General features: G+C 46.7%; 1 protein-coding gene across 2 annotated transcripts in view; it reads right to left on the minus strand.

Moving 5' to 3' along the window:
- Nucleotides 1-15561, minus strand: part of BCAM (basal cell adhesion molecule (Lutheran blood group)) — a 220060-nt gene that overhangs the window by 44838 nt on the left and 159661 nt on the right. For both annotated transcript variants that reach the window (XM_069640997.1, XM_069640998.1), the window contains exons 4-8: nucleotides 12887-12957; nucleotides 12597-12693; nucleotides 3599-3781; nucleotides 2632-2753; nucleotides 1991-2147 (exon numbers count right to left, since the gene is read on the minus strand). In XM_069640997.1, the coding sequence (XP_069497098.1) occupies nucleotides 1991-2147; nucleotides 2632-2753; nucleotides 3599-3781; nucleotides 12597-12693; nucleotides 12887-12957 (630 nt within the window). The remainder of the gene's footprint in view (nucleotides 1-1990; nucleotides 2148-2631; nucleotides 2754-3598; nucleotides 3782-12596; nucleotides 12694-12886; nucleotides 12958-15561) is intronic.

Here is a 15561-nt window from a genome sequence, read left to right on the forward strand (position 1 = left end):
GCCATTATTGATCTCAACATGGTGCCTCATGCTAGTGAAATCTTACCCATCACCCCGCCCTCTTCATTACCCTTTGCTTCGTGCTGGATTTCAAGAAAACCACTGATAACCCGATGTCTAATAAAGCCCACTTACGAGTCCCCATGAAAAGTCTAAGGCTTTGGGGCGAGCTGTGTGTGTGGGTCAAAGGGAGGATTTGTTTGGAATGTTGTACTGGGCTCGTTTTCTCAATGATCCAGGAAATTAGAGTCACCTTTATATGCCGGCAACACTGGAATGTTCCTCCCACTGCATTTGAGAGTTAAGGCCAATCAACTGAGTCCGTATCCCAGACAACTTGCCTGTAAATAATACAAGTGCTGCAGAGGATGTCAAGTTGGGGAAACGCACTGAAAGGCAATGCTACAGACCAGGGCTTCACTTCAAACATGGCCGTGGCAAAGAGACTGGCCAACGGCACCACTGCGCCGAGAAGGAAGGGCCCTGCCGCTTCTGATGCCCTGTTTTACGTGGATCCCTTCCGACAGAGGTTGAGAGGGATCAGGTATTACACAGTGATGTTGACAAGGTTTGCATGGGTTTAGGGCACAGGTGCCTCTTAGGAACCCCATTCTCCAAGTGGACTGCGGGCATACTATGGAGAGCTAAATGGAAGGTTGCATCCCCCCCCGCCGGCTTCCGGTTCTCCCAATTCATAAGGTTAAATCTCTGCCACTCAGAGCCTTCATTTATAGAGTGGGAAAACGCACACCATCACCGATTTAGCGCCCACATTTGGTCCCTTAACTGCTCTAACTTTTTCGGGTAAAATGGGAGCGTGTCTTAGTAGGAACTGGCAGGATGTTTAATCCTCTGTCCTGAGATGTACATTTAGAAATATGACCCTTCCCTGCTTCAATGTGTCAGCAGCTTGATATATATCCACGTGGAGTGCATAGTCCTGCCAGCTAGCAGTTGGGTTCGGCAAATGCATCTTTTTTTCCAAGAATTTAAACTGTGGCCGTCGAGCTCGAGGCATTGGCTCAGACAACCCCCTAGGATGCTGTTGACCTATAACCCCACAGTGCCCCGCACATCAAAGCCCTCCCCCGATTGCAGCTTTTTGCCATCTGCCCTTTGTATGGGATGCTGTGTGAATGAGAATAGCCTCTGCATGTGGGCACGCAAATGAATTGTTAGATTTAAACATCAATATTTAAAAAAAAAACTTTAGAAAATGACAAATCAATGATTTTAAGCCATTTTCCCAAGATTACAATTGTATCTGGTTTTCCAGCAAGCACATTTGGAGCCATAACCTGCTTAATTGGCTTCAGGGTGAATTCTATTCCCCCGTCCCTGGGTAAGGATTAGCACTAATGTCCTCTTGCAGCCTGAATGAATCCATTATTGATTCACAGGCAGCGCCCAGAGTTCAGAGAATCACTCTTACACCTGGAGTGGAGAAGAGTGAGGTGATGGACCACCATTATTAACGTGAAACTCCTGCCCCCAGGTTCTGTAGGTGGTCTATAGACTCTGCCATCTTCCTTTCCCATTGCATGACATCCCTCTGCTTCTAGTCAGTTAGCCAAGCCGCTCCGATAGCTCAGCAGTAGAGCGCTCGCTTCGACATCCCTGCTGACGCAGATTCGAATCCCGGCAGCCTTTCATCCTTCGGAGGTCAATAAATAAGCACCACACACTGTGGGTAATAAGCAGCGCCCAGATAACTAGGATTTAGTAGCGCTATATAAATGCGAACTATAATTATTATTTAGAAGGAGCTTTTGTTCACTGGAGGGTGCAGACGTTATCAAACGTAACGCATTTCTCCCCGGGAAGAGAGTAATATGAACGGGCCTCTTGCCTGGTAACAGAGGACAGCAGCCTCCCCACATGCAAAGAAACAGCACTTTACCACCTGCCTGCGTCTCCAAAGGGCGAGGCCAAACCTCCCCACCACCCACCGGCATTCCCGGCGCTGCGACTGCTCATTCCCAAGACTTACAGTTGACAGAGACCTGTAGATCCCTAACGAGCTGGATTTCCGCTGGGGTGTCAAAGTCCAAGGCCTGACAGCGGAAGGTCCCACTCTGAGACTTCGAGATATTTTCCAGGGTCAGAATGCTTTCCGTGCCGGACTGGATCTCCACCTCTCCGTCGCTCTGCAGGGAATGACACATGGACAAGAGGAGGCGTTAAACTGGCGAGATCAAAGATGCATGAAAATAATTGTTGTGATTCTGGTTGGGGTTTAGAACTTGTTTTGTATTTAGTTCGTATGTAAAATGTTTCAATAATTTTGGAATTTTAACATCTTGTGGAATGTGTTCAGATGTATGTAATTTTAAGGTTTTGTAAATAAAGTTTAAAAAAATAAATAAAAAATAAAAAGATGCATAAAAAAAAGAAAAAAAGAACGAATCAAAGAAGAGAGACAATGAAAGTTCAGGGTGAGCGGAGGACAGCGGATGGGAGACAGAGTGGACATGGCAACGGATAGTGGGGTGTCGGAAAATGGAGAGACAGATAATGATGCAAAGGTGCCAGACACGCAGTGAACTAGGAGATGTCAGAAGGTAATGGAGAACGCGGAGTGGCGAGATGGATCCAGGTCCCAGCTAGGACAGTCTTGTTGGGGACACTTGCCTCCACCCTGAAGAAGGTGTACTCTGGGGGAGGGGAGCCGTCCGCTTCACATTTCAACATCACATTGTCGCCCTCCTTGACTGGCCCAGAGACCAACTCGAACTTGACGTTCTCCGAATAATCTGCAAGAAGGATAATCAGCTGATGAGAGCAGTGTTAACAGACAGACTGCACCGGTCATGCAATGATGAGATGAAGGGCAGGCACATTGTGATGGGAGGCAAGGACAGACAAACTGTAGTGATAGGGCGGGCAGCGGGCTCAGGAGAGGGCACAAATGATGGCGACTGTGGATTTGCAGAACTAGAGTGACAGGGGTGGCTGGAATTAACTTCACAAACCTGTGGCACAGGTAGAGACCAGGATCCTATAGACCTACAAGATTATAATGGTATCTAGTATATTCATCGAAAGTATATCCATCAAATGCATTTGCATCAAGAGATTTGCATCGAATGCATGTTTTTGAGGGGTAAAGGGTTAATTTTTTTTGTTCGGTTTTAAAGGTTAAAAAACAAGGGTTTGGGGTGGGCATTAAAAGAAAAATGCATTCGATGCACCTTTTTTCGATTCAAAAGATTTGATGGAAATGTCCCTCAATGCATAAAATGTGATAGATAGACCATAATCCAATTATAACCCATGATGGTGAAGATGAGGGCAAGCAGCAGTGGATACCAAGGGCTGGCAGAGTGTTCCGGCTGAAGGTTCACATGACAATAGCATATACGGGTTGAATTCAAGGTCATACTAGGCTACAGATCACAGGGAGTCGAGATTAATTGCTTTTAGAGATGAAAGTGTTGACGGGAATACTGTAAAGGGCCGCTATGGCCAGAGGACAATAACCCACAGCAAGGTAGGTCAAGTGTGCACAGCAGTAGTGGTACACAAGAATAGTGGGCAATAGCAGAGGACACTGGAGGATGTGGGCATGCAGAGAGAATGGGCACAATTAAATACTCACAGTGAAGCGTCAGGTTGAATTTTTCAGACATGAGGCTCTCCGTCTTGCCTTTGGGCATCAGGTACTGGACCGTGCAGTAGAAGTGGGAGTCCTTGTCTTCTTTGGTAGGCTTCATATACAGCGTGCTGGAGACAGAGTGCAGGCCGGAGGCTTCCTTGACTGTGCGGGCCACCATATACATTTCTGCAATAAAATAAAAAGATGAGAATGGAATTCTGGGGGATAGAGGATGTGCCTCAAATCAGGGGATGAGATGAGCAGCCTAAATGATAGAGGATGCAGAACATCAGTGGTTGAACCGAGGTGCGACAATGCATGTGCATCAAACCTGGGATAAGAGGAGATGCCTAGATGAGAAGTCAAGTACATTTAATCAAGGTCTCCCTCACAGTCGATTACATCATGAATTGCAATTGTGTTCCCCAATGGTGTATTATACATACATCCACAAATCATATGCGTTACAGACATTTATCCCAGACATAAAATCAAATTAGACAGCAAAATATATATATATATATATATATATATATATATATATATATATATATATATATATATATATATTATATATATACATACATACATACACACAACATTGTACCAATTCATCATCCCAATCAAGCCAGAAAATATATATATATATATTATATATATACATACATACATACACACAACATTGTACCAATTCATCATCCCAAACAAGCCAGAAAACACATTGGCCACAACAATTCCCATTGGGCAACCAAATTCACCATTAAATGCATTAAAAATGGTTGGTCACTATAAACGCTATTGGGGAACACAATTGCAATTCATGATGTAATCAGACCTGAGGAAGACATTGCTAAGGTTGAAACCGTGTCGGATGTTTTTTTACAATAAATCTGGAAAACATTTAAATATACTAGGCAATGGGCCTCATTACAAGTACGGCGGTCTGGAAATAAGGGTGTCAGTAGTAACGTACCGGCACCCTTTCTGACTTCCGTACTATGACAATGCCGGCAATGGCATAGATTGCCCTGCAGGTCTGACCTGCCAGAAATCCTGGCCCCTACTGGCATTACCATCACGGAAGCTCCAGCACCGTTAGCAATAGTGCCAGCGCATCTGTATCCCCATTCCCATAGAGTCCAACTAGACTATGGGAATGAGGACTTACACTTTCCATCAGCGAGATCCTGGGCCGCCAGGACTTGTAATGTCCCGGTGGCACCCAGGATCGAAGACGGTGGAAACGGGTATTTTTTACAAAGGGTGAAAGATTTGCTGATAGTATGTTCAGGCACTCTCAGCCTGAGAACTACGTTTTTTTAGGCAATTTGTTCACGATTCCCATTGGTTAACATCTGAGGAATTTTGAATAAGACCATGGGAAGGGAATGCGGTTTTCCTAACACTGGAAGTGTTGAGATTCGTAAAAGAGTGTGAATCTTTTAATGAGATTTCAATGCTTATTGGCTTATTTTAACTCTAAAGTTCTTTTGGTTTTTTTTTAAATTCTTTTTCGTAATTTCTTTTTATTCAAAGATTTTATGAGATAGTGAATGAAATTTATTTTAGTGATGTATTTGATGTCCGATTTGTTGTAAGATTGTTGTATTGACTTTTTTTTATGTTTCTGTGTATTTTTTTTTATTGTGACAGTTAAAATTTGGCTTTTCCACAAACAAGACAAAAAGAAAAAAACAGAACATTTTCACATTTTTCTGTTTTTTTCTTTTTGTCTTGTTTGTGGAAAAAGCAACATTTTAACTGTCACAATAAAAAAAAAATATTAACACTTAGGAGAAAGAGCATGGGTCTTAGCTAGCCAGGAAAATAGTACACTTGTGTGGCCTTGGGCTTAGGCCAATTGACTGGGCTGGCACCCTCCAAGGGTAACAACATGGACTGTAAGAGGAATGTTAGCATTGACTAATTAATAGTTGAACTAACTAGATGTTAGTCCCACTGGCATACAGTACATTTCATCAAGGGTTGAGATGAGGAACCTGGAACAGAAGCGAGATGCATCTAATCAGGGGATTACAAGACACACCCGGGGATTCATGAGGTGCATCTATCTAATGCAGGGGTCTGCAACCTTTGGCTCTCCAGATGTTTTGGACTACTACTTCCATCTGCCCTAGCCAGCATAGACAATGGTGAAGGGTTTTTGGAATTGTAGTCCAAAATATCTGAAGAGCTGCAGGTTGGAGACAAGAGGAAGTGTCTGGAGGACAACAGACGTGCATCTAATCAGGGGACCAGGAGAGGGAAGCATGGAAGTACTGGTGATTCTCTGGGAAGTGATACTGAACGGGAACAAGTTTACTTCTTGGGAAGGAATCATTGAAGTGGAGGAAGAGAAGCAGCCCTTTGGACACGAGAGAGAATCAAGAGCATCTCGTGGTAATCAAGAGCACACGTCCTTGGATTCAAGACCATTCCCCAAAAATGGAAGCTTCTCCAGCTGTCCTCCACCCCTCAGTGGCAGGGCTATTCACAACTCTTCTGCCCACCCCCACTCAAATTCTTGCAATAACATCCTTCACTTTTGCTCATCATTTTTCAAGACCACAAAAAAAATCAAAATATCATGCAGTGCAACATTTGATACAAACCCCAATGAAATTTCACCCACCACCCCAAAAATGTGCTGCGCATTCCAGAATCACGCTGAGTCACCGGCAAGCAATGTATGAAGCTCTCGGATGGAATCTTTGCCAGGCAAAAGTCCTCCCAATGCACTGGTGGAAACCTGACAGCTCTTCCCACACCTCCTGGTCAGTGCCACAGAATGACCAGTGCTGACCTACTCACAGGCCACCTCTCCTCATCAAAGACATTTTTGACCACCTGACCTCGAGCCATTGCACGTGGCGTACGAATCTGAATTTCCTTGCTGCTTTTCCGGCACCACCCTCCTCAAATGGCAACTGTACTCGTTTCTTCTCTCAACTCTTTCCAGAGCTGCGAGCACCGTTTGCTTCAGTCCCTTTTCTGTTAAAAGCACAATGCATACTTAGGTTCTGACACTGTGACTAGTGTAAGGGCCTTTTATCTCAATCTTTTTTCTAAATCATCTCCAAGCACACCAATGCCCTTGAGAACACTGCTTTAAAATCATCCACCAAATTAGGAGTCAACATCAGAATGTGCGCTTTCTGTCCCGCTTCAACACTCGATGTGGAAGTTAGAGACAGGGGTGTGGAAGTTAGAGGGAGGTGTGTGATGAAGGGCCATCCATAAAGCCACATAAAATGTGGCACGAGGAGACCTTCTACTCTTGGGAGCATCACACAAGGGTAGTTGAGGGTCTACAACTGGAATACAATTCTTGAGGACCACGTACAGGTGGTGCACCAGTGATCAGAGCTGGAGTCTGCGCTGAAGACTGGGAAGCCAAGTGTGTCGAAGGTGACCCGCGGGAGCTCATACCCAAGCCAATTGAGGAGAGCAAAGTCCGAGCCCGAGATGCCTGGAAACGGAGAGGATGACGCTCAGGGTTACCATGTGGCAGAGGATAGATGTCTGTTGTGAGGAAGCACTGAAAGCTGCATGCAGTGATCAGACACTATTGTGTACCCAAGGGATGACACAGGACATTGTGGAAAAGGGGAAAGCCCAATCCCAGGGGCACGGCGTGTATTTGTTTGGGGTTGGAACCATAAGGAGGTGGACATGGCCCTAGGGCTTCCATATAGTGGGATCCGAATGTGTGGACAAGCAGTAAAGACCAGAGTGAAAAAGGAACAAGGGCAAAAGGAAGAGCCAGGAGAAAACTACTGGCTTTAGCAAACAGCGGGAAAAGAGGAGGCGGGGTGTTCCTCCGTTTGGGATCAAATTAAAAGGATCTAAAAGGCAAGAGGAGAGGAGCTGGTTTGGTTGAAATCGAATGGTACTAGGAATCTACAGGTGCACATTGTTTCCAGTGGAGATTGTTGTCGTTCCAAAGGTTACTGGGGATGGTACGATGAAGAACACACAAACAGTAGAGGGAAATATCGTGGAACCTAGGTCACAGAGGACCAAGGGGTGGGGCAGAGGATGCAGGGGACACTACTGGCAGAGGGCAACAGCAGAGATGCGGAGGAAACGAGATGAAGTGGGTGTGTGGCTTACTAGGATGACAACTAACTTTGTAATAACAAGGTTGTTTTCCAACATATTGGTTCGAATTGAAACTGGACCCTTTGGGACTTGTAGCAACATTTGCCACTTACCCACCAATTTCAAGAGTGTAGCAGTTCTCTGGTTTGGCGATTGTGAACTCTCACTCTAAATTCCCAAATGCATGGGGACTCTCGCTCCATGGTAGCATAGAGCCTTCACCAGGCAAGCTGGCACGATTGATCAGTGGGCTGCACGCTGACTGCTGCGATCTGAGGATGATCTGCAGCAGGTTACATGTTGGAAAATCTACAAGGCCAACTCAGCCTTTGATCGTTCCGAGGTCAATAAATGTGTACCAACTATGGCTGGGTGTAAATTGTATGTATATGTACTATTTAAGCGCTTTGGTGAAAAAGCTATAAATCATCCTTGTTATTCACCTCCTGGTCGCATCTCAGTGCTGCCCTCTCCTTCTTCCCCTACACAATTCCAGACTTTGGCCAGACCTATCCCTATCCTTGCACTCACTCCATCAGGGGTGGTCACATCAGCCACAATGTCCTGTGTCATCCCTTGGGTACACAATAGTGTCTGATCACTGCATGCAGCTTTCAGTGCTTCCTCACAACAGACATCTATCCTCTGCCACATGGTAACCCTGAGCGTCATCCTCTCCGTTTCCAGGCATCTCGGGCTCGGACTTTGCTCTCCTCATTTGGCTTGGGTATGAGCTCCCGCGGGTCACCTTCGACACACTTGGCTTCCCAGTCTTCAGCGCAGACTCCAGCTCTGATCACTGGTGCACCACCTGTACGTGGTCCTCAAGAATTGTATTCCAGTTGTAGACCCTCAACTACCCTTGTGTGATGCTCCCAAGAGTAGAAGGTCTCCTCGTGCCACATTTTATGTGGCTTTATGGATGGCCCTTCATCACACACCTCCCTCTAACTTCCACACCCCTGTCTCTAACTTCCACATCGAGTGTTGAAGCGGGACAGAAAGCGCACATTCTGATGTTGACTCCTAATTTGGTGGATGATTTTAAAGCAGTGTTCTCAAGGGCATTGGTGTGCTTGGAGATGATTTAGAAAAAAGATTGAGATAAAAGGCCCTTACACTAGTCACAGTGTCAGAACCTAAGTATGCATTGTGCTTTTAACAGAAAAGGGACTGTAGCAAACGGTGCTCGCAGCTCTGGAAAGAGTTAAGAGAAGAAAGAGTACAGTTGCCATTTGAGGAGGGTGGTGCCGGAAAAGCAGCAGGGAAATTCAGATTCGTACGCCACGTGCGATGGCTCGAGGACAGGTGGTCAAAGATGTCTTTGATGAGGAGAGGTGGCCCGTGAGTAGGTCAGCACTGGTCATTCTGTGGCACTGACCAGGAGGTGTGGGAAGAGCTGTCAGGTTTCCACCAGTGCATTGGGAGGACTTTTGCCTGGCAAAGATTCCATCCGAGAGCTTCATACATTGCTTGCCGGCGACTCAGCGTGATTCTGGAATGCGCAGCACATTTTTGGGGTGGTGGGTGAAATTTCATTGGGGTTTGTATCAAATGTTGCACTGCATGATATTTTGATTTTTTTTTGTGGTCTTGAAAAATGATGAGCAAATGTGAAGGATGTTATTGCAAGAATTTGAGTGGGGGTGGGCAGAAGAGTTGGGAATAGCCCTGCCACTGAGGGGTGGAGGGCAGCTGGAGAAGCTTCCATTTTTGGGGAATGGTCTTGAATCCAAGGACGTGTGCTCTTGATTACCACGAGATGCTCTTGATTACCACGAGACAGGCGTGACTGGCTGCGGCACTTGCAGGAAGCCTTGGCTGCTAAGACGTTACAGTTTTAAAAGGTGCAGTGTCTTTTGGGTCATTGGAGGACCTTCTATGTGAATGGTGCAAGCATAACTACTGCATAGTGGAATCAGGTTGCCTGGCCAGTGGAAAAGTATCTGGGTTTTGGCATTTCTGTTTATGTAGAATAGTGGTATAACAAAGAAGTTAAGATTATATTGGCTTTGAGACCGTTGTGCACAGAGGTTTCTGTAGCATTGGAAGGTGACTGGAAGAAGGATCACTTTTTTGGAGAGTATCCCATTGGTGAAAGCACTGGCACTGTGGGAAAAGGTCTTGGAGAAAAGAAAAGATGATTTTACTTTGAACAATTCAGTGGTGGTAGTGAGTGGTCAGACAGTCGAGGCAAGACAATACTGAGGGCCTCGTTCTGAGTTTTGTGGTAATGCTGCTGAATTACTGCCAAAAGCATTTACTGTTGCTGCTTCTTGGATCCATCAGTTTCCCAAGTGATTGCAAGTGATGCTAGGGTGGTGTTAATCCCCATTTTAGGAGTCCATAGCACTCCATGGGTTTGTGGTGGAATTACCACGAGTCGTAATTCCGCCACCATAATTACCCTGATTTTTACCTTTAAAGTGGGTGATTTACCTCCAGCAGTAAATCGTCCACTTTAAAGCCAAATTCGGGATTTGGATGAGCAGTAAAAATGGCAGTAATTCCATTACTCCCAAAAAAAGTGGTGGCAACGGAATTACCACCACGTTTTTTACTGCTCTGCTGATCTCGGAATGTGGCCCTGGAGTCTTCTGTGGGTATTTCTGTTGGGCAGCTTCAAGAATAATACCTTTTTTGGAGAAAAGCACAAGCCAGGACTGCTGACATGTTATCTCAGATGATCTCCCTCCTTCTCAATGGCAGAGATTCTGCAGGTTGGCCTAGACCAAGGTCAACTTGCCAACTAGCAAGAGAGTGGAGCTGTGGGAGCTTGCTGATGGCGGCAGAGGCAGCTGATCGAGCGGTCATTGGTCCCAAGGTCGTACAAGAGCTTTAGGAGGGCCTTCCTGGACTTAATAAATAGTGGTGAAAAATGTAGTCTTAGGCCAAGATATTTTCATGAGCCGAGATGGGAGGATGTGGTGAATATACGGCGGACAATCAAGTGTAGCCATAACAAGTAAGATGGCAAGTGTAGCCATAACAAGTAAGATGGCAAGTGTCGCCATAACAAGTAAGATGGCAAGTGTAGCACTTTGTATTCAATCGTTTTTGGGTATTATGAGTGTACGACTGGTGGGTACACACTTATCCCATGGTTGGGCAGGGAAAAGTGTCAGAGGGGGATGGAATGCAATCATTGTTGAGGGGAATTCTGTAGCTGTGTTTGGCCAGTTCGAATTCTGTTTCATTTGGATGATGTTTTGAGTGTTCACATTATTTGAGGTTGTGGAAAACAAGGCAGGGCTGAGTTTGCGTATGAGCTGCGTGAATGGTGGTCTCCAAGGGTTGGTTATACTCTTGAGAAAGTCAAAGGCAGACCAGAGGTGGAAAGGAGACCGTCAGTGGAGATTTGTCAGACCTTATGCAGACTTGTCCAGCATTTGGAGTGCACATATTGAGGTGGGTCAGGAAAGGGTGGACGGTTGAAGCATGAACAGGGGATAGACTTATGACTTTTACAGCATTGGTGGTTCCTTGAAAGTGGTGGCAGAAGTTGGGGGGATGAGATTCATGTCAAGACCTTTTATTTGAGCATTGTGTCAGCAATGGCAGAGGAGAGGATTGGCAAGGGGAGATGGAGTTACAAGTGGCGGGAAAGTAGAGGTTGCATGGGTAAAGGGGCCAACTACACAGATTAAGTCAATGTCAGGTTTGGGATGAGTCTTGGTCCCTGATGTTGGTGGAAATGACGTTGAGCTCTCTGTGCTGAGACAGGTGGTCGTTCATTTGTGAAAGGAAAGTATTGCACTCATTACAAGCAGGTGAAGAGATTTATTTCAGATTAGTTGAGACCAAGCAAATACCATGTGTCCTTTGGATTGTTTTCCTATGGAGGTAAGTTGGGAGGGATACAGTCAGGCCTACGACAAGATTACACCAGACAGAAGGAGAATCAAGAAAGGTCTCAATTCTGACCAGAGAAAGAAGGGCATATGTTGAGGTCTGTGAACACCCCAGTTGATTCCGTAGCATTGCTCAGGCAGGATGGCATGCACTTCTAGCGGGGAGGGAAAGGGATTCAGCTGGATGCTTTGAGCAGAACCAAAGGGGCTTTTGTGACCTGGACAAAAAGGGGAAAACCCGGGAGGAGCGAAATAGAAGAACACAGTGCTCGGACCAGAGGGATGAGGGAATCCTTTTGAAAGTAATGGGACGTTTTTTGGAGTAAGGACTGTAGAACGCAATCAGCGGCTGACTTTTTCTGTGGCGATTGGTTGGAAGGGGGCCCGTTGGAGTCAAGTTGTGTTCAGAAAAGTTGGGTAGTCCTTATTTCGGAAGATGTGGAAAGGGAGCAGTTTGCATTATCTGCATGGCAGGCTTGACCAAGAAAGAAACGTTAGACAGCAAGAGAAAAGGCACAGGTTTTGATGGAACACGTAAAGAGTGAACGGAATCCACCATGACGACAGCCTTGATGTCTTGAGAATGCTGGAAATAATTCAACAGCTGTAAAAAAAAAAATAAAGAGGGTTGCTGTTTCGTGCTTGAGTGGTGGCCCGGTTTTCAGAAAAGAAGTGTTTAGGCATAGACCATGGGACAGGAAGATGTATGCGTCTGTGCATTGATGAGGAGGCAGGCCAATGTTGCTTGTAAGACTTTTGAATCACATCCCAGGTTATCTGCCGTCCATTGCATCATACTGGCCAAAGCAAGGGCCATCATATTGAGATGCCAGTAGAGTGAATGGCTGTGTCCTGGATTTCAGTGGTGTGGAGAGTGCAACGTGTGTGTTGTAGTGAAGAAAGGGCACTGTGGAAACAAGACTATGCCGAGTGGCCTTGGTATTAAGTCTGCACTCAGTTGAAGTGTTCCGACAGAGTGACGGTGCACTATACAGGAGCGATAGGATGGGTACCTGGCAGCTGTCAGAGCGCCTTCCTCTTGGACTTACTGTTATTCCGATCTGCCCGGACAGGCAGGACAGCGCCATCTTTGTACCAAGTAATTGACGGAGCAGGGTTGCCATTTCTGCTGGTGCATGTGGCGATCTGAAAATATTGAAGAATTTTGAATGAAACAATAAATCTAAACAGGAGAAGGAGATAGAAGTGGGTAACACATAGTTTTAGGGACTGGGAAGGGAGACTGCAGCCACCCTGATTGGGTGCCATGACAGGCACCAAGCACATCCACAGTGAAACGGTCAGTCCTGAGGAAGTACCTCAGCGAATGCTTACGTACCTTCTGTGCTGTGTCTGTGGTTACAGACAGGACACCGACAGTGGAGTCCACTTCTGGCACCTCTGGGGGATCTGCAAAGAGAAATGGAAAAGGCTTCACAACAGAAAATGTCTACACAGCTTCAATCCAACCGATTGCCCCACATCAAGGAACCTGAGCATTTCAACAATGCAACCCTTCCCCACATCACTGTCTAGAAAAATATCAAGGGAGTCCCAATGATCTCCAATATCAAGGACGTCACAATGATCTCCCATATCAAGGGACTCCCAATGAACCCCCATATCAAGGAAGCCATAATGATATCCCATATCAAGAGAGTCGCAATGACCCCCCCACATCAAGGGTGTCCAAACGACCCCCATATCAATGGAGTCCCAAAGACCCCCCATAACAATGGAGTACCAATGATCTCCCATATCAAGCGAGCCATAATGATCCCCCCATATCAAAGGAGTCCAAATGACCCCCATATCAATGCAGTCCCAATGACCCCCATAATAATGGAGTCCCAATGATCTCCCATATCAAGGGAGTCCCAATGATCTCCCATTTGAAGGGAGTCCCAATGACCCCCCATATCAAGGGAGTCCCAATGACCCCTCCCCATTTCAAGGGAGTCCCAATTACCCCCATAACAATGGAGTTTCAATGAACACCCCCCCATACCAAGGGAGTTCCAATGACCCCCCATACCAAGGGAGTTCCAATGACCCCCCATACCAAGGGAGTTCCAATGACCGCCTCCCCATATAAATGGATTCCCAATGACACCCCATAACAATGGAGTACCAATGATCTCCCATATCAATGGAGTCCCAATGACCCCCCATAACAATGGAGTACCAATGATCTCCCATATCAAGCAAGCCCTAATGATCCCCCATATCAAAGGAGTCCAAATGACGCCCATATCAATTGAGTCCCGATGACCCCCATAACAATGGAGTACCAATGATCTCCCATATCAAGGGAGTTCCATTGACCCATCCATATCAAGGGTGTCTCAATGATCTCTCATATCATGGGCATCCTAATGATCCTCTATATCAATGGTGCCCCAATGACCCCCCCCATATCAAGGTCGTGCCAATGACCCCCATTATACAGTAGTCCCAATAACCCCCCCCCCATCACAATGGAATATCAATGGGGTCTCATTGGTTTCCTACATTAGGGGGACATATACCTCGGTGCCTTCTCCCGGATCCTCGGCCATGACTGGAGTTGCCCTTTCTGCACCACAGTGGAAATTTGCAGTAGGAGCATCGTTGGCGCCTCACAACCTTGGAGCCAGACACATCAAAGGACGGTTTCTGACTCCCACTGCCCTCGTAATTAACAACTGAGTCGCTGGAGGCAAAGGCGCCGGGTCTATGGGTGCTGTAGCAGACAGGCACCTCCTGGCGCCTCAGACATTAAAACAATATCACAAGACAAAGAATCACACCAGCAGCAGCCCTGCACTCCTGCAACATCTCATGATAAAAATAGATGAGGGCAGAGCAATAGAGTGCAGTGGGCTTGCACACTCGCCCAGGCATTATAAATGGCTTGCTGATCAACGTGTAAAGTTCTACAGTGGGCAAAGAGCCTGAACAGCCAAACAGCGGGGGAGGGGACTTAAAATGGCGAACTTCACAGCACATTGCTGTTCAATACTGCGGGAAATCCAGGCTCTTTATAGTTTGTTGACAGGTCATAGGCCGTCCACAGGACTGAGAACACTTACTAAAGGCATGAGCTCACTTTAGAGAACATTTCAATTATTGGCGGGGGCTGGGGGGTGAAGGGGTAATTTAGGCGAGCTCGAGTAAAGGTGGAATTTACAAAGCCTGAAGTACAAGGCCTTGAATCATCAGCAGCGATTTCTTCAAGAAATTCAAGCTAAATGAATGATCAGACAGACACCGTCCAGGCACACTGCTGCCCCCCCCCCCCGCACACACCCCCCACCTGCACCACAGCCACATACACGCGTGGTCAGCTAATGGTGGTGAAATTCCCAAGTGGGCTAGTGCATTAAGTGAGATGCTAAATTGAGGGAGGGGGGGTGCTCTCATTGAACAGCGTGGCCTAAGTTAGGCTGAGCCCCCTAACGCGAGACCCCCCTCGCCAAACGAGGAGGGAGAGTGCTGGTGACAGCTGGGGTGCACTGGAATTATTAGCTTTGGTGCACCCAGACCGTTAGGGCTGAGCACACCAAAAGGTGCGACACCAGTGTGCCCCAGCTCTCACGCGCAGCAGGCAGCCCTTTCATTCGACGCGCTGTGTGATTAAAAACCATGGGCTCCTTGAATGAAAGGGCTTACTGCTGCGTGAGGAGTCTGTACTCCTAAACAGGAGGAGGGCTGGAGGCCCCCAGTCTCTCATTTTGTTTCAGAGTAAAGAGCCATCGCACAGCATGAAGCCTTTTAACCGAGGCTTCATGTTGCGTCAGGCCTCTTTACTCAAACAAAAAGGAGAGAATGGGCTATCCAGCCCTCCTCCTGTATCAGAGTACAAGGTCACCTGGCAACCTGAAGTCACGGTTACACTGACTTTGTGCAGATGTCAGTACTTCCGAAGTGCGGACACGCGCAGACAGTCTGTAACTGTTCAGTGCTTGGCTAAACAGTCTCCTGAGGTGTTGGCATGGGTGGGGATAGTCGGGTGGGCCCCGGCCCGGAGCCTTC

Source organism: Ambystoma mexicanum, chromosome 1q, assembly GCF_040938575.1.
Source record: "Ambystoma mexicanum isolate Mex_15411 chromosome 1q, UKY_AmexF1_1, whole genome shotgun sequence".
Lineage (NCBI taxonomy): Eukaryota > Metazoa > Chordata > Amphibia > Caudata > Ambystomatidae > Ambystoma > Ambystoma mexicanum.